Source organism: Galeopterus variegatus, unplaced genomic scaffold (genome assembly GCF_000696425.1).
Source record: "Galeopterus variegatus unplaced genomic scaffold, G_variegatus-3.0.2 Scaffold10351, whole genome shotgun sequence".
NCBI classification, from domain to species: domain Eukaryota; kingdom Metazoa; phylum Chordata; class Mammalia; order Dermoptera; family Cynocephalidae; genus Galeopterus; species Galeopterus variegatus.
The window spans coordinates 24,945-47,496 of record NW_007736462.1 but is presented as its reverse complement, the minus strand read 5'-3'; the positions used below and the strand labels follow the sequence as shown (position 1 = coordinate 47,496).

At 36.6% G+C, this 22,552-nt stretch overlaps 1 protein-coding gene across 1 annotated transcript in view; it reads right to left on the bottom strand.

The window, feature by feature from the left end:
• The window catches only part of LOC103609952 (centrosomal protein of 78 kDa-like), a gene marked incomplete at its 5' end in the record, with an annotated part of 38,208 nt that overhangs the window by 13,561 nt on the left and 2,095 nt on the right, over positions 1–22,552 (bottom strand). Inside the window, 10 exons of the mRNA XM_008594206.1 lie at positions 1,084–1,212; positions 2,633–2,678; positions 3,920–4,055; positions 7,587–7,698; positions 7,994–8,058; positions 9,597–9,710; positions 14,838–15,012; positions 17,646–17,749; positions 18,484–18,556; positions 18,648–18,820. Of these exons, the coding sequence (XP_008592428.1) occupies positions 1,084–1,212; positions 2,633–2,678; positions 3,920–4,055; positions 7,587–7,698; positions 7,994–8,058; positions 9,597–9,710; positions 14,838–15,012; positions 17,646–17,749; positions 18,484–18,556; positions 18,648–18,820 (1,127 nt within the window). The remainder of the gene's footprint in view (positions 1–1,083; positions 1,213–2,632; positions 2,679–3,919; positions 4,056–7,586; positions 7,699–7,993; positions 8,059–9,596; positions 9,711–14,837; positions 15,013–17,645; positions 17,750–18,483; positions 18,557–18,647; positions 18,821–22,552) is intronic.

The following is a 22,552-nucleotide window of genomic DNA, read 5'->3' as shown; positions in this document are numbered from 1 at the left end:
AATTTTTATTAAAAAGAGAAAATGTTTTTCCTTTTTGAAAATTAAATAGTGATTTCCATAGTTGTACGTATAAAAATGGGATAACAGCCCTTCCATTACGTGAGAACAGAGCAAGAAGGTGCCTTCTGTGAGCCAGAAAGTGGGTCCTCATCAGACACTGAATCTGCCAGAGCTTGGATCTTAGACTCCCTAGCCTCTAGAACTGTGAAAAAAAATTTCTGTTGTATAAGCCAAAAATAAAATAAAAGGGATAACTATTTTTACATTATAAAAATAATATTGAAAGAACAGTAAGTTTCATATCAAAAGAAAATCATATAGTTATTTATTTATTTATTTATTCTGACGGCTGCCCAGTACAGGGATCCATATTTTTAAGTTTTAAAAATCATATTTTTAAAACTTAAATGTGGACTTGTGGCACCTAAAAAAGAGACAAGGCCTCCCAAAATGATGTTTCCCTTACTACAAATTATCAGTTCTCCATTAAAGTTGAAATAAAATAAACACAGTATTTTTGAGGTACAAAAATTTGCTATAAAAATTGATTTTTCTTTTCTGTCCACACGAACATAGAAGTATGAGCTGACATTTAATGTCCAGTTTATAAAACTAAATATAGTGTACCTTCTTGAAATTTTTTTATCTTATGAAAGGAGAATATCAATATCAAAACTTTTTTCCACTTTAGTTTTATTAAAAACAAAATTATATTTTCCTCTTATAAAAGGAGCGTTCAGCTGGAACCATCCGCTTCCTGGTCTGTGAAATCAGAACACTGAGTCAGCTGACTACACCACACTCATTCAGTACTCAATTTCCTATGATCACTAAGGTTCTCCCTAAATCTAATATTCTATGATTCTAAGAAAAGGAAAATATATTACTGATGACACATTTGATTTTTATTCATTAGAGTTCTAACGTCCTTCTTTCACCTTGTTCTGAGATAAGGAACCATTCAAGGGGATACGAGATAGAAGGGAGGGGAAATCCCCATGCCAGCTGTCCGTGTTGTTCACATAATTAAGCTTCCACCAAATACCAACTAGAGTTTGAAATAATCTTCTGACAGCTTTGTACCTGTAATGCTTCCTGTTTTAAACTGGTTTTCTTAGGCATTTCATGAACACTTTCTGAAGAATCATCAACCTCTTCAATTTCTGACGATGAAGGGCTCTCTACTGTCACAGTCACAGGAAAACCTGGTTGCTTAAAGAAAGAGGACAAGATTGTATAAGTAATAATATAAACCAAATATCAAATATTAAAGGACATCCTTAATCAAAGTGATCTTTCTGAAGTATCAAGTCATTACCTGTCTTTCACTACTCCTTAGCCTTGAACAATCAATAACCAAGTAAAATGACACTAACTTATTCTTGCTGTGTCAATGTACAGAATTCTGTCATACATGATTATGATTAATATTTGGAATTGCCCGTATTATTTTAAACTGCTTTCACATAAACCAAGTGAACAGTCAGGGTAAACATTTTTTGTCAGATCAACTTTATACTGAAGACAAGAAATTTATTCTCCACCATCAGACACAATGAGTCTGAAAGAAAGTAAAATTGGTGGTGGGGGGGGGAGGGGCAGGGATCCATCAATAGGGGACTGATAAAGAATTAGACACATAACTAGAAAGTCAATATAGCTAAACTGTGACTAATAAAGATTAGAATTTTTTTTAATAAATCACATACACATACACAACTAAAACTGACCCATCAAAAACCTCATCTTCTCATCTTTAAGCCAAAACTAGTGTAGTAACCATACAATTCTCTAGTCAAGTTTCGCCACCACTGAAATACTGTTCAATGTTTCCGAACACTTAAAAACTGACCTAGTCACAATCCCATAAAAGTCTATAGATCAAAAATAAGAATGCTGAGATTACATAATTATACAGAAGACAAGTCACTAGGATACAATTTCAACCACAAGCCGCAAACCTTGCAGTACAGGGAAATCCTCAGTGGTAGAATGAGACATATGCCACTACTTTGGGGCATGCACGGGGTAGTACTGACAACCCAGCGTGCTCTTCTCTCCATCTCAGTAGTGCTGGCTTTTACAGAGAAATTAGAGTCTGCCAGGACAACTGGGAAGGAGAACCTGATCCTCTGACAGAATTAGCTTGCTCCAAGACCATGAGGCAGTATGGCGGGGAAGTATGTGGTCCTGGTGAGGAAGGAAGAAATCCTCTGAGAAAGCAGAGCCTTTGGGATTTGCTGCTTTGATTTGGCTTTAGGATCTGGAATTCATATATATAATGTATTCCAAACACAACATTTCTTGAAAACTTAAGGAAATTCTTAGGCATGATAGCTCCATGGGTCGGGTCTGAAATGGTGGTCAAATCTGTTTCACTGGGCAACAGCTGAATTGTGGACTAGAGAAATGGCTTCCTTGTCTACAGATGAAACCACAGGCCCCGGCTTGTGCCATATCCACACAACTATTTCATGGCATTGGGAGAGCAGCCTGGAAAGTTTTAAGTGGATTTACTTCAGGGAGGAAAATGTTTTTTGTAAGGCTCTGTTCAGTTTAAAAAGCACAGAGAATGACCTTCCCCCTTTCCCACTATAACCCCCTATATATTATAAATAAGACAACTACATACCTGCATCTGATTACATAGGTCACGAGTTTTGATTAATGGAAAACCCCTAAAGAGATAGCAACAAATTAAGTCACATCTTGATGTAAATACACAATCATTTAACATCAGGTTATAAAACTTATTAGTATTATGTACACTATCTATATAGAACTGTGTATAGAAATAAATAACCTCAAAATAAGGACCTGAAAGGCTCTGCTATAGAGAAAACTGAACAGAATTTAATAGGATGTCTTGGTGATAACTTTCTAAACTAACTGAAACACATTCTAAACTGCTCTAAACAGCTGAGAGACACATTCAGTTCCTTTGTTCATCATGGTTGAGATTTCCAGTCTAACTTCTTTAACTGGTGATATAACTGCTATCTAACTTACAACTCCTTTTGACCAGGATGGACTTGAGACTAATACAGGTCCCAACAAGACAATATGAAACCACACAATTGTAAACCTAAAGTGTAAAGATTGGGGCCTCAGCACTACAATAATAACTTATACAATAATAATTCACATTACTATTTGAGAAAAGTATAGCAGTCAGTTGACAAATGAAGATTATACACATCAATTTAATGGGAGCAACTGAACAAATATTTCACAGAGCACCTATTTCCAGTCCTATTTAAAATTAATTCTCTTTGTTTTCTTAAGCAATTGTTAATCCCCAATTTCTTGAATACTACCAAGTCAGTCACTTGAAAATAATCTATAGTAATCTAATTGATCTAACAAGCCTAAAATTATAGCACAACTTAAAATTGTCAATTTTTTGGACAAAAATTACTATGAACAGCTATGCCCTGGGTAAGTAATTGGGTGAAACTAGTTAAATCTAGTTTGATTCAAGAAATATAATTCACTAAAATGAGAGTTAGGCTGGTTGACTGAGTCTAACCCATACTTATTCATTTTTTACTAAACTATTTCCCTTGCCTGAAATGCCCTTTTCCCCATTCCTATATAACCAAATTCCTACTTCTGTCCTGTATGGCTTGGATCAACTATACATGCTTTTAATGAAACCTTTCTCACCTGCCCAATTGGAGATAATTTCTGTCTCCTCTGGACTCGCAGTGTGCCAACTTGTTGTGACATTTAAGAAATAATCTGAAACTCCTAATTATAATTATTTTTTTGTTTTCCTTCCTTAAAGGACTTATTAGGCAGAAGCCATGTATGAGTCATCTTCTCTCCCGATAGAAACAACCAGAGGACTCCCACATAACAGAAGCTTCAAAATAAGGAATTCTGAATGACTAAAATATAGGGAATAAAAAGACTCTACCTGCTCCTTTTTGCACGTTCTGCAGTACGCCATGGCAAGAAACCAGACACACCAGGTGGCAGAGGTTCAGGAGCACCATATTCTTTACCAGGGGAGTGTTTTCTTCCACTACTTACAGGTTTCTTTGTAGCAAATCCTATGTTTGAGAAAGTGTTAAAAAGAAAGACTCAAGATACACTAAAGGTCTACAGATAAATTATCACATGTGCATACTCAAAAAAATACAAATGGGCACTTGACAATGATACCAAGGCCATTAAAAACTGGATCAATTTGTAAAGGTCTTTTTTACATAGGCCAGCAATTTCTTAAAATATAAGTTCTCTACAGTAACAAGTTATCATTTTAACTAAAAGATAAATTGAGTATATGCAAAGTGCAGAACATGCAAAAGTAAACAAAAAATATATCCCAAAGAATTAAAGACTGTACATAATACATTTCATTATGTATCATGCCAAAATATTCAATTTATTCAATCTCAGAACATCTTTGGCATTTGTGAATCACAAGGACAGGTAAATATAGATACACCCATGACTCCTGCCAAACGAGCTTCTGAATTAGACCAAAATTTCAATTTAAGATTAATTTTACTATGTAAAAACTACCAAGTTATAAAAAGTTATAAAACTGAAGCTTGCTGGGTGGTAGGTGAGTCAATGTTACCCTCCTATAAATCTTTCGACCTTCAGTGCTCACCTGATTTCACAGAAAACACAAAAGAAATAAATAAAATCTACTGGATAAAAGAATGAAACGTAGGGACACCCTACATTTCAATATTACAGGATCAAGTATCTTTATATGAAATATTTGGTAGCAAAAGCTAGACCTACATATTGATACTTTATTTAGAAGAAACCACATTAAAATTCACATTTAAATAATTGTCTCTAATATTACTGAGAACAAATAGCATAGGTTTATTAAAATGATTATATTTATCCTTCCAGTCTATTTTACTATACAAGATCTACTTTACCAGCCTAGGATGGCATCTAAAACAAAGTGCACAGGGTAGGACAAAACAAGTATTTCGTACAGTGTAATTAATTAATAGTCACCACATGGTCCTGTGTGATTTCTCTGGGTAAATTTACATGCCTCATAGGAGTTCCACTCATCCCCTTGTGCTATTTCATTTTTTTTTTAACCTAATTACCTTCAAACAAAGAATGTTCCTGTGTATTGTGTGTGTATACCTTTTCTTTCACTTTCAGAAACTAATGCAAATATATTTTTAATTAAAACCAAAAGAATTTATACTTATCTTGTTAGGAAATGAAAAAAAAATTCTAATAAAAGTTCCTATCTTCTTTCTGCACACAGAATTTACAATATGAATGTGACAATTCACATAAATTATTTTACTGCTATACTACTAAAACCTGATTATACAGCCAGACACTGATTTGGCTTACCTCTATGTCTCCAAATAACTGAGGCAAACACACACAAAAAAAAAGGCCCAAGAAAAAAAATTACTCTTAAAATCACTCAGTGAGCTTGTAATCTTCAGTCACATTTCCACTTCCTTTGATCATGCTAAGAACGAAGTTTTCATTTTTATTCTCATCCCATGCTGCCCTGTTACATACCACCAGCTATGAAAATTACAGAATTTGTAATATGTTTTATATATTCTTTTCTACTTCTATTTATATTATTATATAAAAATACCAACTTTGGTACTTTTAAGAATGGTTTGCACATGATATAAACTTTCAATAATAATACATAATTAGTGTGATGTCACAAATCTCAACTTATTTCTCATATATACTATTTAATCAACTACTAAAATATCACTGTTCTGAAATAAAAATTGGTAGACAAATCTTACCTTTCTTTCGATTTAATAAACACTCTTAACTAATACATTTACTACTATTTACTACAAACAAGTTGATTAGTGGTGAATCAGAAACACATTTTCTATAGTAAAAACAAGAAGTTCTATTTATGAAGACATTTATAGCAGCATTTTTTTAAAAATTTAATATTTAGGTTATTTCCAATTTTTCACCCATTTAAAATATTGACCCATCAACAAAAGAAAACCTTGTGAAGGCATTAAAAAGTATAACAATGAATGATATAAAATTTTAATTTAATAAGAAGTGAAAAAAGAATGCCAAATTATATCTAAGCTATGTCAAATTATGTTTACAGACAATAGGAGGAGGATGGCTGGTTAGCTCAGTTGGTTGGAGTGTGGTGATAGAACACCAAGGGGTCAAGGGTTCAGATCCCTGTACTGTCTAGCTACCAAAAAAAAAAAAGAAAAGAACAATAGGCAGAGACAACAAAAATGTAAAAATTGCTCAATAGGATGATGGAATTGGAGGTGGTTTTTATTTTTATTTCAATTGTTATGATAACACAATACCTTTGTAAAACCTAAATAAAAATCTTCAGAAAACACCTTGTTTAAAAATTGTGCTAAAATACACATAAAATAAAATTTTCCATGTTAACCTTCTCTAAATATACAATTCAGTGGTATTAAGTCAAACAACATTTTAAAAAAATTTCAGATACCATCCAAATAATAGATTATTTGTTGTTAATTGTTTGGTCATCTTAATGTATCTGGTACATAACTGAAGTCACCACAAACCTTTTTCTGGGAAATTGGCAGATTATAAACATTAAAAATTTATTTTGTTTCCTTTATATCAGTCCTCATGGTTTTACTGTTTCAAAATTCAAAGTTACTTACAAGAGAAGCTCACTTTCATATTAGATTTGGTTCAACTTATTCCACTCTGTCATTCCTTTTTATAACAAAAAAATGTTTATTTGTGGCTAAAGATAATGTGTTCTAGAAAATAGAGGTTAAGAACTCTTTACAAATAATACAAATATATCAGTAGAATTAGGTTATATCAAATTTATGTATTCAGGAGAATGTGAAATTTATGCCACTGGTGGTTAAAAAGTTTTATAAAGAAGATTTTTTTTCATTATACTTGATCACAAAATTATCGACTTAATTTTTAAATTCTAGATTAACTATTACTTGGAAGATTAAATATACATTATAGCAAACATTTAGAAAATGTTTTTCTAAAATGTTCCATCAAGGGTCAATAAACTCATTTGCAGCATTGTTTCATAAGGAACACATACATATCTTAAGTTTTTTCCATCATCGAAAGAATCAAGGTATTACCTGATTCAGTAACTTTGAGTAAGAATTTGCAAGGAAATCCAAGAAGGAACAAATGGAAAAAATGAAACTAGGAAGAAATTTTGTTTCCAACAACATGAAAGGGTAATTCTTCATTTAAAAAAAATTACTAAAAAGCACTGTTAAAACTGTCATCAAAGTGCAACCCAAATTTCAACTGCAAAAATATTAGAAATAATCACCAACCAGGAAACATATTCAAAATGATGAACATTTGATGACAAACAATAAAAATGGTTAATTTAAAAAATGGAAATACTAACGTCTCTTTCCTGACTCATTTACTATTTCTACATTCCATAAATTCTCATAACCTGAATCAGAACAATTATAGTCCTCACAATATGCATGAAGTCAATATTGATTGTTATTGTCAACATACAATGAGAAGAGATCTGAATTTTAACACCCTGGAACACATAAAGGGTATAAGTTCTAGTAGCATTAAAAAGCCAAGACATAAAGGGTTACCAATTCGAATAGTAGCTTTTCCTTTTCGACCACCTCCTAGAATTATAGTTCTCTTTTTCTGTCTAGCAGTTTTGGATGGTTCCTTCACTGATGGAGAAGTTATCCACTGGTACTGGAAGAGAGATAATAAACATTCGTTTCAATTACAAGTAATTTATGAGGATTTGATCTTAACCAGAAACTATTAAGATATTATAAGTTAATAAAAAGTTTACAATCTGCAGTTTCAGGACCCCAAATTAAAGAATCATACAATATTGTCAAAAACAGAAGAGCCATTTGATTTGACTGAAAACTTAATTTAAGATGGCAGAAAAGTGCCTAGACAATGTTATTTTATTAAAAACAGAAGAAAAACAAGCAAGTAAAGAGTAATTATTTGTAGAGGACTTAAACATGTTATATACCTCTGACTTAGCACTCCTTCCATTCTGGAGAACTTTTTTGATAACTGCTTTCATCATAGAATGATCTAAAGTAAAATGAAATTGAAATTATAGTAATTGTTTCCCAATGAGTGGTTATTCCCATTTAAAAACAAAAGCCAACTAATTATTGCTTTTCCCATAAAATTAAATACGAAATCCACATTATGTAATTATATACTGATTCTCCCCTTTGAATACTCCAACTTCTTCCTCTAAAATGTAAAATGAAAGTGTGCCGTCTTACACATTGCCCCTAATGGCTACTATTATGACAGCAGTGATCAAATCTAAACACTTTGGATCTAATGTGGCTTTGGGTACCTTTGGATAGAAAACCAAGAGCCTGTACACTGTCCAGACACTTAGGCACCTGAAGCATCCAATATATCCAAACCGAAGTTCTGGTATACCCTCCAAGCTGCTCTCCCCAACCTCCTTTTCTTAGTAAATGGTCATGCAGTTGTACACAGAATCATGTAGGACTTCTTAAAACTACTATTTCCTTCATACCCCACACCTAACTGATCTGCAAGTCTTGATAACTAAGCATTGCTTCAACCACTTTTCACCACCTCCAACCTTTCACCCTAAGCTAAACCATTACCATCTCCCACTTGGACCACCAGGATAGTCTAACTGACCTCCCTGCTTCCCTTATCACCCCCTACAAGTTTATTCTCCACACTGTAGTCATCTGATTGAAACACTCCTCTGATCATGCCTGTTTCCAGCTCAAAACCCTCCCATGGCTTTCAGCTCATTTAGAATAGTCCAAGTCCTTACCCTAGCCTTCAAGACCTTACAAGATCAGGCCCCTGGCTTGCTGTCTGATCTCACAGCATATCAGGCTCTCTCTCACTCAGTGCTCCAAACATGTTGGCCTCCTTGCTCTTCCTTAAACACTCCACCCACCCTGCTGCCTATGTGCCTCCATATTCATTGCTTTCTAGTACTGGAATGTACTTCCCCTGTACCTTCCATGGCTTGTTTCTCTCTTCACTCAGGTCTCTGCTCAAATGTCACTTCTCCAGTGAAGCTGTCCCCTATCAAACCTATCTAATGTAGTCCCACCTACCCCCATCTATCTTTTTACTTTAAGCCATTTTTGTACTTGCTACTATCTAAAATTACATTACTTATCTGTTAATTCATTTATCTAAACTCCCCCACTAGAATGTAAGCTCCAGGAGGGCAAGACTTTGTCTAGCTGGTTCACTGCTATATGCTAAGTGCCTAAACTAGTGTCTGGCACATTGAAGTATTTAAAAATTACTTGTCAAATTAACAAATGAATGAAATACTCTTTCCAAGAATTCAGAGGTTTCACAAAAAAGAAATAATGCCCTTGGTGGAAGCAGGTTTATTATCTAGGTTCCCCTCTATTCAGAATAGCAGCCAAGAGGAATCTACAAGTACAACCCACTTTAATCAGTAAATTGTCTGCTAAAAACATAAGAAAGTGCAAGATTAGAAAAGTATGAGAATAGGAAAATAAACATTAAGTTTTAAAAATTGTCATTACATAATTAAGTTCTTTTTGTTTTGCTATTTGTTACTCAATAAAAAAAGAGAGGTGACATACCAATGAGTGGATTTTTTCTTATATCCAGAACAACCAGAGTTCTATTGGTTTCAAGCGCCGTCAGTAAAGCCTTTGCTCCTTCACTGGTAAGGCCACACTGTTGCAGGTCAAGTGCTTTTGATGAAAGACAAAAGGTCACTTGGCAACTCCATACAAATTTAACATATAAAGAACACTCATTTATTCACACCTGGAAGATTCCTGTACAAGACTAGTCATGACAAGTTTTTATTTTTTTAATTTATTTTTTATTAGCCTATTCATTGTTACAAATCATACTTACTCTTTATGCCCCTAATCCAATCATGTCAGGTTTTTAATCTTGGGTATTGAAAAAATTAAAACAAGAAAACATATACACACACAATCCAAAATTTAAAAAAAAAAAAAAAAACCACCACTCTTCTTAGATTGCCATGATTATCCTCCTTTAAGTACAAATAAATCATCCAACATATTTTACAATTACAGAGTTGAAAAGTAACTCCATGTATTAGTACATTTTTATTGCTTATAACAAAATACATGGAATGGGGTGATGTATAAAGAAAATGAAATTTATTGCTTACAGTTTTTGAGGCTGGGAAATCCAAAGTCCATCTGGTCGTGGCGACAGAGACCCAGGGGTCTCACATTGTAAGATGGTAGCAGCAGAGAGAGAGCAAGACAGACTCTCCTCTTCTTTTAAAGCCCTCAGAGCCATGCCCCTGACCACCATTTTTAATCCATTCACTACTGCATGGTCCTACAATCCAATCACCTCCACAAGCCTCCACCTTTCAATTACCATAATAGGATTTCCCAACCTCTTAACAGTCACAGTGGGGGCTAAGTTTCTAATACATAAAACCTGGGGAACACAATTCAAGCCTCAGTGAGTTTTGGGGAGACATAATTCAATCCACTACATTCCATCCCTGGCCCCCCAAAACTCATGTCCTTTCCACATACAAATACATTCATTCCGCCCCTAAAGTCTTAACTTGTTTCAATTCAAAAGTCCAAAGTTCAAAGTCCCACCTGTGAAATTCAAAACAAGTTATCTACTTCCAAGGTACAATGGTGGGACAAATATAGGGTATATATTCCCATTCCAAAAGGGAGAAATAGGCCATAAGAAAGGGGTAACAAGTCCCAAGCAAGTCTGAAACCCAGCAGGGCAGGCATTAAATCTCAAAGCTGGCGAATCATATACCTTGACTCCATGTTTGACCTCCTCTGCACGCTGGTGTGGGGGTTGGATCCTCAAGTCCTTGGGCAGCTCTGCTCCTATGGCTTTCCTGGTTGCAGGCCACACTTCAGCTCTCCCAGGCTGGGGCTCCACTCTGGTAGCTCCACATGTCTAAGGTCTCCATGGCAGTTCCGCTCTCACAGCTTCACTAGACATGGTACTGTTGGGGTTTCTCTGCTGCAACTCTGACCCCACGTTTCCACTCGACATTGCTCTAGCAAAGGCTCTGTGTGGTGACTCTGTCCCTGTGACAGATCTCTTCCTGGGCCCCCACACTTTTCCATACATCCTTTGAAATCGGGGTGGAGGCTCCCAAGCCTTCACAGCTCTGGCATTCTGTGAGCCTGCAGACCTAACACCACATGGATGCCGCCAAGACTTCCAGCTTGTTTCCCAAAGCTGTGGGTCCAGCCAAACCTGGGGCCAATTTAGCCACTGCTGGAGCAGCCAAAGCAATGGAGGTTCTGGTGCTGGAAGCAGCTTCCCAAGGTGGCCCTGGGCAGCGAACCTGTGGAGGGCGCCTCAGGCTTGTTCCCCAAGATCATTTTGTCTCCCTAGGTCTTTGGGCCTGTAATGGAAGGGTTGGCTCCAGAGGCTTCTGCAATGCCTCCAGGGCCTTTTTCTCCTTCTCTTGATAATCCTTTTCTTTTGCACTAATCTTCTTAGCTAATGGTCGCTGGGCTGCACCATTGCACGCTCTCTGCTTCTCTACCACATGGTCAGGCTGCAAATTTTCCAAATCTTTACACTGTGCTTCCCTTTTAAATTCTGGCTTTACATCAATGCCTTTGCTGCCATAACTCAGCATAGGCTGCTGCAAGTAGCCATACAGCCTCCTTAATGCTTTGCTGCTTAGAAATTTCTTCTGCCAAGTACTTTGGTTCACAACTCCTAAGTTCCAACTTCCACAAAGTCTGAGGGCGTGGACACAATGCAGCCAAGTTCCTTTCCAGTTCACAGCAGAAGTGATCTTTGCTCCGGTTTCCAATAAACTCCTTCTGATTTCTATTTGAGACCCCCTCAGAATGGTCTTTACAGTCCACATTTCTATCAGCATTCTGCTCGCCACCATGTAACCAGTCTCAAAGACATTCCAAACTTTCCTTCGTCATTTTATCTTCTTCTGAGTCCTCCAAACTCCTCCAAACTTTGCCTAACACCCAGCTCCAAAGCTGCTTCCACATTTTCAAGTATTTGTTAAAAGCAACACCCCACTTCTCTGGTACCAATTTTCTGTATTAGTCTGTTTTTGTTGCTTATAACAAAATACATGGAATGGGGTGATGTATAAAGAAAATGAAATTTATTGCTTACAGTTTTTGAGGCTGGGAAGTCCAAAGTCCATCTGGTCGTGGCGACAGAGACCCAGGGGTCTCACATTGTAAGATGGTAGAAGCAGAGAGAGAGCAAGACAGACTCTCCTCTTCTTTTAAAGCCCTCAGAACCATGCCCCTGACCACCATTTTTAATCCATTCACTACTGCATGGTCCTACAATCCAATCACCTCTTCAAGCCTCCACCTTTCAATTACCATAATAGGATTTCCCAACCTCTTAACAGTCACAGTAGGGGCTAAGTTTCTAATACATAAAACTTGGGGGTCACAATTCAAGCGTCAAGTGAGTTTTGGGGGGACATAATTCAATCTACTATACTCCACAAGAGAAAAACATCACAGGATGAACAGCAAGGATGCTAGAGGCAGTGTAAACTTCACAAGCAAAAACTCGGTGGAGCTCAGAAATTGCACTGCATTCTTTGGATCATGATCTTGAGCCCCAATGACTCTCAAAAAACTATGTTAAAAAAGAGAAAAGGAAATAGAGGAAAAGTAAGAACTGTTAGTTTCAGAACAAAAATGACAAAGAAGTCTGAAGATAAATGAATAACAAGACCAAAGAATGTGTGCATAGAGATGATATGCTAAAAACCTATGAGGAAAAAATGATGGTCAAGAATTCTCAAAGAACAGAACAAATGATAAATACTAAGGTTGAACAATCTACTCATTTAAACCTAAAGGGATCACCACAAAAGAACAAATATAAAAAAGATTACATCAGAGGAAAATATCATGAGTGTTTTTTGTGCATGGCTGCCCAGTTTGAGGATCTGAACCCTTGACCTTGGTGTTAGAATACTGGACTCTAACCAACTTAGCTAACAGGCCAGCCCAATATGACCCTATTTTTAAGCACCCTGTATACCATTACTTTCAAATAAATGAAATCTTTCAAAACCCCATGTTACAGGCAGCATGTTTGTGTCCCCTGAATATCCATACTTGGAAACACTAACCCCCAATATGATGGTATTAGGAGGTGGTTCTTTAAAAGGTAATTAGGTTTAAATGACCTCTTGAGAGTAGAATCCCCATGTTGACATTAGTGTCCTTATAAGAAAGAGAAAGAGACTAGAGCTCTCTCTCTCTGCCATAAGAGGATACAAAGAGAAAGCCATCTGCAAACCAGGAAAAGCAAAAGCCCCCTACCCAGACACAGGATCTGCCAGTGCCTTGATACTGGACTTCCCAGCTTCCAGAACTGTGAGAAATAAATGTCCGTTGTGTAAGCCGCCCAGTCTATGGTATTCTGTTATAGCAGCCCAAACTGACTAAGACACCCCATGACACGCAGAAATCCTAAGTCAGATATAGTCATCTTACAGAGAATATGGTGCAACCCTTACACACTCTGACCACAGAAGAATGAGAATAGGATATAATCATCCAGCTAGCTAAATTTATAAAAATAGCCAGTAAATTTCACTAGTAAATCCAATGAATACAAATTAAATCAATGAAATGTGATTGTTCTTCTATCAGATTAGGTCAAGATCATATAACAAACCTTTAAAACATATATATCCTTTTTAACCCAGCAACTCTCCTTCTAAAAATTTACCCACAGGAAAAACTCAGAAATGTGGGCAAGGATGTGTATCAAAGTACTGTTTATAAAGTGAAAAACTGGAAATAGCTTACATACCTAAGAGAAGTGCGTAAAGTGTATAATGGTATATCGATGTAATGGAACTCTGAAAAGTCACTAAAAATAACGTGGCAAATGTAAATTTATTGATTTGTTAAGATGCTCATGCAATATTGAGTGAAAAAGGTTATAAAATTTAGAAAGCAATCCCACTTGCAATAAAAAAGGGAGGGGGGTTCTCATTTTATAAAGTTTAAAGTTTTAAAACTGGCAAAATTCAGTGTTTATGAGGGTGCACTGATAGCATGGACTATAAAATGGCACCGTTTTTCTGGAAAGCAATTTGGTGACATATATCAAAAGTCTTTAAAAACATGTTATACTAAGTCATTCCACTTGTAGTAATTTATCCTACAGAAGTAACTCTAATGGACACAGAGATGTATACATAAGGTGTTTTTCTACACAGCTGTTTACAAAAGGGAAAAGTGCAAATTGTCTACATATCAAACAGCAGAAAACTAATTAAACAATTGTGCATCAATATAATGGAATACTGCATGACACATCGCTAAGTGAAAAAAGTAGGGTTACAAAATAGTAAGTATACTATAATTCTATTTTTATAATATCTACGTGTACAAATAGATGAGGGTACTTCAAAAAGTTCATGGAAAAGTGGAATTAAAAAGTAATCTGACGTGTACAAATAGATGAGGGTACTTCAAAAAGTTCATGGAAAAGTGGAATTAAAAAGTAATGTGAATTGTTGCATGAACTTTTCGAAGACCTCTTGTATCTACAGGGAAAAAAAAAAAAAAAGACTGAAAGTATAAATGCCGAAATGAACAGTGGTTATCTCTGGGTATTAAGATTACAGGTAATATTGTTTTCTTGTTACTCCGTATTTTCTATAAAGAATATAAATAACTTTTGCAAAAGTTTAAAAGCACAATAAAAACTATTAGAAAAAAAGAGGCTTTAAAAAAATCCTATGATAGCATTACTGTGTCAAGAACTTAAGTATATTTAATATTAAAAATTCAATATTTTCATTTTTAGAAATCCATTTAACTTACCTCTTAGCCATAAATCTTCACTAACAGCATCTGCAAAAGCTCTTGCACCTAGGTCACCAATGAGTGTGTTGCAATTCAACGTAACACGCCTTAAGCCAGCCATACAGTCAAGGTCAGGTCTCCTATAGCGAAGACTCTCAGCCCAGGTTTCTTCATATCTTCTCATTGTCTGATACTTCAAAGATTTAATAGGATGAAATTAAAACACTTGAATTAGGAAACAGAAACTATAAGGAAGCTAAATATGGCTGATTATATCACAGCTTTACACACACACCAAGTATACTCGCATACGCTAGGAGTCAATCTGAGAGATTAAACAGAAGATTCTGGTTTAGGAATCCAGTGACCCAGATCCTAGTTTGCCACTGACTGTGTGACTCTCACCACTAGGTGACCTGTGGCCAATAAGTTAGGTTAACTGATAACTCAATTACCACCTAATAATTTTATGCTCCTTATCTGCCAAGTAAAGGAGTTGGTTCTAACCCAGTCTCCTCTATCTCAGAAGTCGGTGCCAAGTGCCCAATCATGTGCTGCTCGCCAAGGGTGTTGCCTGAAAGATCTGGATGGGTTGGGCTTGCAAAAGGGTCAACATGCCTTTGGCTAGAGATTTACTATATCCATCCTTGGAAGAGGAAAAGAAAAAACATAAAAAGAAATGGCTAGTTCAAAGTCCAAATTCTTATTTCATAGATGTGAAATGTCCAGGTTGCTACAAGATTACCCCAGTTTTCAGCCATGCTCAGACAGTAGTTCTTTGTGTAGGTTGTTCAACAGTGTTGTGCCAGCCTATAGGAGGGAAGGCTAGACTCACAGAAGGGTGTTCATTTAGAAGAAAGCAACACTAATGATCCATATAACTTCCTGAATTTGTGTTATCTTACAGAAAACCTTATAATAAGTTCAGTAATTCTAGTTACTCTACCAAAATAATGTAATTATATTTGATTTTCTAAAATATACAACAGGGGTCTCCTATTTTGGTGTTAGTTTTTCCATAAAGTTTTGATTATGGGCCAAAAAAAAAAAGGAATTCATTCTAAATTCTATCACTGCTGAGCCTTCAAACTCTATCATTCTGTCATCTAGTGGTCTCCAAACCCTCGACAGGGGTCTCCTATTTTGGTGTTAGTTTTTCCATAAAGTTTTGATTATGGGCCAAAAAAAAAAGGAATTCATTCTAAATTCTATCACTGCTGAGCCTTCAAATTCTATCATTCTGTCATCTAGTGGTCTCCAAACCCTCGACTGGGCATCCTACAAGTAAACATTTTTATAGCATGTATCTTATCTATTAATAAATTATATACATAAAGTTCTAAACACATATTTTATGTACATTATAAACTATACACAAACAACAGATATTTTTCGATGATACTAAAATAAATATAGAGGTTCTACTGTTTTCTTCTAACTCAATAGATCTCACATACTTCTTAGGGTATGCACACCAACTTCAGAGGCCTGGAACATGCAAAGCCAGTTTGATATGCCTTACAAAATTGATGGTTTGATTCTTAACCATAAAGACTAATTATAATCAGTTCTCTATATTCGTAAAGCAAATTTTGGTAACAGGAAACACTGACTGTAAAAGAAAAAAAAATCTTATTACATTCTTGAACAATAAGACTGAAAGCTCCTATAACACACTAAAAGGAAAATTGTTAGTATTGTTTTTCTACTAAGAATAAGTGTATAAAAGCAGCATCAGGAAATAACAGCAAACATTTACATAGCACTTATTATGTGCCAGGCTCTATTTTATACAAATTAGTTCATTTAATCCTCAGAATAATAGATGTAATAGGTTTTATTACACATTATTTTACAGATGAGGAAACTGAGGCACAGAGAGGTTAAATAATTTGTCCATGGTCACAAGGTATTAAAAGAGGACCTGGGATTTTAACCTAGGCCATCTGGCTTCAGAATCTATGTTCTTGACCATTATTTATCCCAGGGGTCAGTGGACCTGCCTTGTAAACACCCAGCAGTAAACATTTTCAGCTTTGCATATCATACAGTTTTTTTTCCCAACTACTCAAACTCTCCTGGTGTAGGGTGAAAGTAGCTATAGTTACTGTGTAAAGAAGTAGGCATAGCTATGTTCCAAAAAAAATTTTATTTGCAAAAATAGATGATGGGCTGGATTTGATCCACAGGCCATAGTTTGCCTATTCCTGATCTGTAGCATCGAACTATTAAGAAGGCTTCATTTCCAATTATAAGGTCACTTTAGTCCTAAATATAGTAGTTATAACCACTATAAAGTTAAGGCATCATTAAAATTATTGTTTTAAAAACTGTATTTACAAAATGTTAACGTAGTGATTTTTATAAGTTTATAAACTACAATAATTAACAGTAAGTATTTGAGTCATTTAAGTCATTTGAGGACTGTAATAACATAAAGTTTCTTTCAGTTCCACAGTAAACATCTTCAGCAACTAAAAACACACAAAAGGTATTATTCATAACGTATTATATTTTAAATCTATTTCTAAGATTAAGTTTTTACTAAAAGGTAGAACCCATGGGCTGGCCAGTGAGCTCACTTGGGAGAACATGGTGCTGAGAACACCAAGGTCAAGGGTTTAGATCCCTGGACTGCCCAGCTGCCAAAAATAAATAAATAAATGGTAGAACCCCAAGCTGAAAATTGGTCACATACTTGCAACAAAGCTAAAACAGCAATCACCATATGCATCAAAAGACAAAAATTATTGCTATCTTGTAAGAAAATATTAATGTGCTTCAATCACAAAATAAGTTTTCATGCAAGTTTAAGTATAAAGTCACCTTTAAGATCTTGGCTATGTGATCTGCTCCCTGCCATGTCAGATTACACCCCGTGAAGTTGACTGTCTTAAGAGTGATAGAGCTCTTTATACCTTGACAAATAACTAAAAGAGAAAAAACACACAGAGACACACACACATACAGTAAGATATTTCCTATTTGCATTTGCAATGATATACCTGAATCTTGATTATCAATCAGCAATTTAAGTCTAAACTATATACTAGAGCAACAGAAAATAGAGGACCTCAAACTCTGTTCCCTCACATTGAAATGCAGGCTTCCTTACCCCTCCAGACCACTATTCCACACAATGAACACACTAATGCTTTGGGATCCCCAATCAATAACCACCTTCTGTGATCACTTCTATACCCCGCCCCCCCACTGAGTTTGCTGCCCTCTCATATGCTCCCATAGCACTTTGTATACATATTCTGTTTAGCACATACCACAATGCATTAAAATTGATTGCCTATAAATATTTTAACTATTTAAATATAATGATTTTTTCCTCTTATATCTTGCCACTTGCCCTTCCCATAAATATTATTTGAAGAAAGTCCCTAAAAGATGAACACACACAAAAAACAGAGAATACCAAACAGCATATATTTGTGTGGTTTGTGGCTTTACACAACCTTAAGTAAAATTAGTTCAGAGAGTATTCAGCAAGACAAGCTTTCATGGTAGAAGGACCATGGATTGAACAGGCACAGGAGGCAGTCCAGATAGAGGCAGCAGCAAGAAAAAGGTACAGACAGGAATTAACATGGCATGCAGAGAGAATCATGAGACCAGTCTGAGGGGGCAAGAGTTAAACAAGATTTAAACTTACTTTCTAAACCTCCATCTCCAATCGGACAATTTGCAAGAGACAGGTGCACCAAAGAAGCTGATTTATTCAATCCCTTTAACAGGCACAAAAAGTTAAAAATTGAGTTTTTCTTTTCCCTAAAAGCAAGAATCAAATATTTGCAGGCCACATTAGAGAAAGCTTACCTTTGTTAAAACAGTTAAATCTCTCTCTCTCAGAATTAGTCCATTTAGCTCCAGGTTCATTAGCACACTTGATATACTTAAACAGCCTTTAAGAGCTTTACATAACTGGAAGGTTACATCTTTGGATCTTATTGCAGGAGCACGACTTCTGCAAACTTTATTTTTGTCAGAACCTAAAGCAAAGTTATTGTAAAATTAGTGATTTCAATCATACAATTTATCATCACCAAAAAGCATCTGCTCTGTGCTAAGGCACAGAAATGACCCATGTCCTTAAGGTCTTCTTTAAAGAGGGGCACATGTAAACCCAAAACCACATGAGATACAAAAACACAACTATGTATGTAGAAGTTCTTACGGAAGCAAAGAAGTTGCACCTAAAGATGACTTCAAGATGGCCCCGAAACTGAATTCTGAAAGATGAGAATCACTGCCAAGGTCATATTGGATGCATATGCAAAGGCATCCAAGCCTGACACCTGCTGGGCACTGTAAATACTGCAGGTGGCGATGACTAAAGCCCAGAGGGGTAGTGGGAGAACAGTGGGAAAATAAAACAGAGAGGAAGGCTGAAGCAAGCGTGGGATAGAGCTGGCTTTTATCTCACAGCTGTGCTAGCACTGGCACGTTAAAGGTGCCCCTAGCAGGTTAGAAAATGTGCCTCACTGTTGGGGGACAAATTAGATAAAGAAAATGATTAGAAAAAGGTACCTGCTTCAGACAGATTCAGAAAAAATACCCCTTCCTCTGGGCCAACTAGCCACAGGAGGCTTGGCAGAGCACAGCTCAGATTTCAGTGCCCCTGTGCAGAGCACAAGCTGTGCAACCAACACACACTGGTCCTGTGAGGGTGAATTGCTTTAAGCATTCTTCTAAGCATATCTTTTCATTTTAGAAAGATTGCTCGAACCAAAGTAGGCAGATGAACTGACAGAAATTGAGGTCAGGGGCACAAAAGCAGCTAGGAGCTTCTGCAATAGTCCAGGCAAAACATAATTAAGTATGAACAAGCAATATCTAGGAGGCAAAAATCTACAATTCAGACCCACTAGATGCAAGAAATAAAGAAGGTTGAGTGAAGCTTAACTGAATAGAAATGGTCTGTAATACATTTTTCTTTCACTCAGTATTAAATATTAGGCAAGACAGCAAAGGAAACAATCAATGGAGTGAAATGACAACCTACAGAGTGGGAGAAAATATTTGCAAACATACATCCAACAAGGGACTAATATCCAGAATACAAAAGGAACTCAAACAATTACACAGTATAAAAACAAATAACCCAATTAAAAGATGGGCAAAGGAGCTAACAGACATTTTTCTAAGGAAGACATACAAATGGCCAACAGGCACTTAAAAAAATGCTAATACATCAGGGAAATGCAAATTAAAACCACATTGAGATATCATCTCACCCCAGTTAGACTGGCTATAATCAAAAAGACAGAGAATAACAAATGCTGGTGAGGATGTGGAGAGAAGGGAACACTCCTACACTGCTGGTGGGACTGTAAATTAGTACAACCACTATGGAAAACAGTATGGAGGTTTCTCAAACAACTACAGATAGATCTTCCATATGATCCAGCCATCCCACTTCTGGGTATATAGCCAAAGGAATGGAAATCATCATGTCAAGGGGATACCTGCACTCCCATGTTCATTGCAGCTCTGTTTACAATAGCCAAGACATGGAACCAACCTAAACATCCATCAACAGATGACTGGATAAGGAAAATATGGTATATATACACCATGGACTACTACTATGCCACAGAAAAGAATGAAATTCTGCCATTTGCAGCAACATGGATGAGCCAGGAGAAAATTATGTTGAAGAAAATAAGCCAGGTACAGAGGGAAAAATACCACATATCCTCACTCATAAGTGGGAGCTAAGAGAGAAAGAAGGAAGGAAAGAAAGACCACAATTGTGTGTTGAACTTGCAGAAGGAGAGAGCATACCTAAGGTTGGCGGGGGCGGGGAGGGAGGTCGATGATTAATTGGGTGGGGAACATGGGGAATAATCACAGTTTGTGGTAATCAGCATGCTGATAGTATTGATCTGGCCATGACATCCTGAGCACAAGTGGTGATGGGCAGCTTTGTACCCCATGAATATGCATAACCAATGAAATTTAAAAAATAAAAAGGAAAAAAAATATTAGGCAGATCAAGTACACTAGCCTTGACTCTAAGGTCCCCGCCAGCTTTAATTTCTTTCAAGTTCTATTATTACTTTGGGTAACTAAAGTCCCTCCAGAGACACAGAACAGTTCCTACATCTGAATGAGATGCAAAGAATAATTTGACTTCTTTCAGCAGATGTGCTGAACTGTCCTTGCAGAAGAGATAATAGATGGTTGTAACTCAAACTGAGAAAAGGGCCAGGCACGTAAGTGGTCAGCCTTTTTTATTTTTTTAAATCAACAATCATTTCCTCTGCCAGATCTTCACACCTTCCATCTCAGCTGGCTACTTTCCCTCAATTTATAAACATATTCAAATCCATCCATTTAAAAAACACCTTTCAGACCTATAATTTTCTGGGTGTTCTTTGTGGGTAACACAGGTCCCTTCCATGCCTTTAAACATGTCCTCCCACAAAGCCCAAATCTGTATCTTGGGCCCAGACTCACCTAACAGGCACATTTGAATGCCCCATAGGACCCTCTTAAAACATTAAAGATGAACTAAGATCCCCTCCCCAGCCCCAATCCCTTCCTGCTACGCTGTCTCATGGAAAGATGCTGTTGTAAACTGTCATCTAACCTTTCTGCCTCCCCTTCCAGTTAGACAACTGGTCATCACGCCTCATCCACTCTTTGATATCTGAAATCCGGCCCTTCCCCATACCGTAATTTGGGCTGTTAGATTACAACAATTCACCTTCCTTCCAACTTTGATTTGTCTTCCACATGGAGGTCAGAGTGAGCTCCTAAAGCACAGTCCGTCTCCTCGTCCTTCAGTGGTTCCCCACAATCTTCAGGATGAACATCAAACTCCTTGATGGGACAAATGAGGACCCTCCCTGTTTGGCCCCCACCAAGTTTCCAGTCTGAACTCTCAGTGTGTTCTCAAACCCTAAATTCCAGTCCTGGACTTCAGCACACCATACTCTCTCGTTTCCAAGCCTTCTGTACAAACTGTCCCCTCCTGTTATCTGGCTAGTTTCCACACACCCTTTGAAAGGCTGGCACCTCCTCCAAGAAACCTTGTCTAAACCTCCCCCTCCAATTCTGTGCTCTCAGCACCTGGGTTCATCCTTCCCAGCACTAACCAAAGTGCTTGTGTTTACATGCTGCCTCCCCCAGTAGCAGGGGAGATCCTTCAGGGCGGGGATCACGTCTTCAACAGCACTTGGTACAGACTGAGCTCATTCTAATGTCAGGATACTTCACACACATAAACTGCTTTAATTCTACAAACTCAATGACAGAGTTGTTTTAATGTCATTTTACAAGTGGGAATTGTGGTTCAAAAAGTAACTCACCCCAGGTCACACAGATCATAAATCCTGGAATTAAAACCTTAGTCTGCCTCCAACACCTGTGCTCTTTCCACTACATGATGCTACTATTCGAAAAAAAAAAAAATTGTCTTTTTAAAAAACAAAACATCTTTATCAAAGAAATGAAGAATTAGCTGGGAATGCATGTATTGGGTGACTCAGATTTTTGCCATTTTGCACATATCTGTGAAGGACCATGAGAGGACCACAAGAATTGATTTGGGGGTTACAAATAAATCTCTGAGAGGTGAATTTGCAAATATGGAATCTGCAAATGAGAATCAACCACACATCAAGATGTTTAAAGAAAAAGTTTTCCCTGGACAGTAGGAGGTGGAATACTTTTAGTTTCATTATATATATATATATATATATATATATAATATTTTT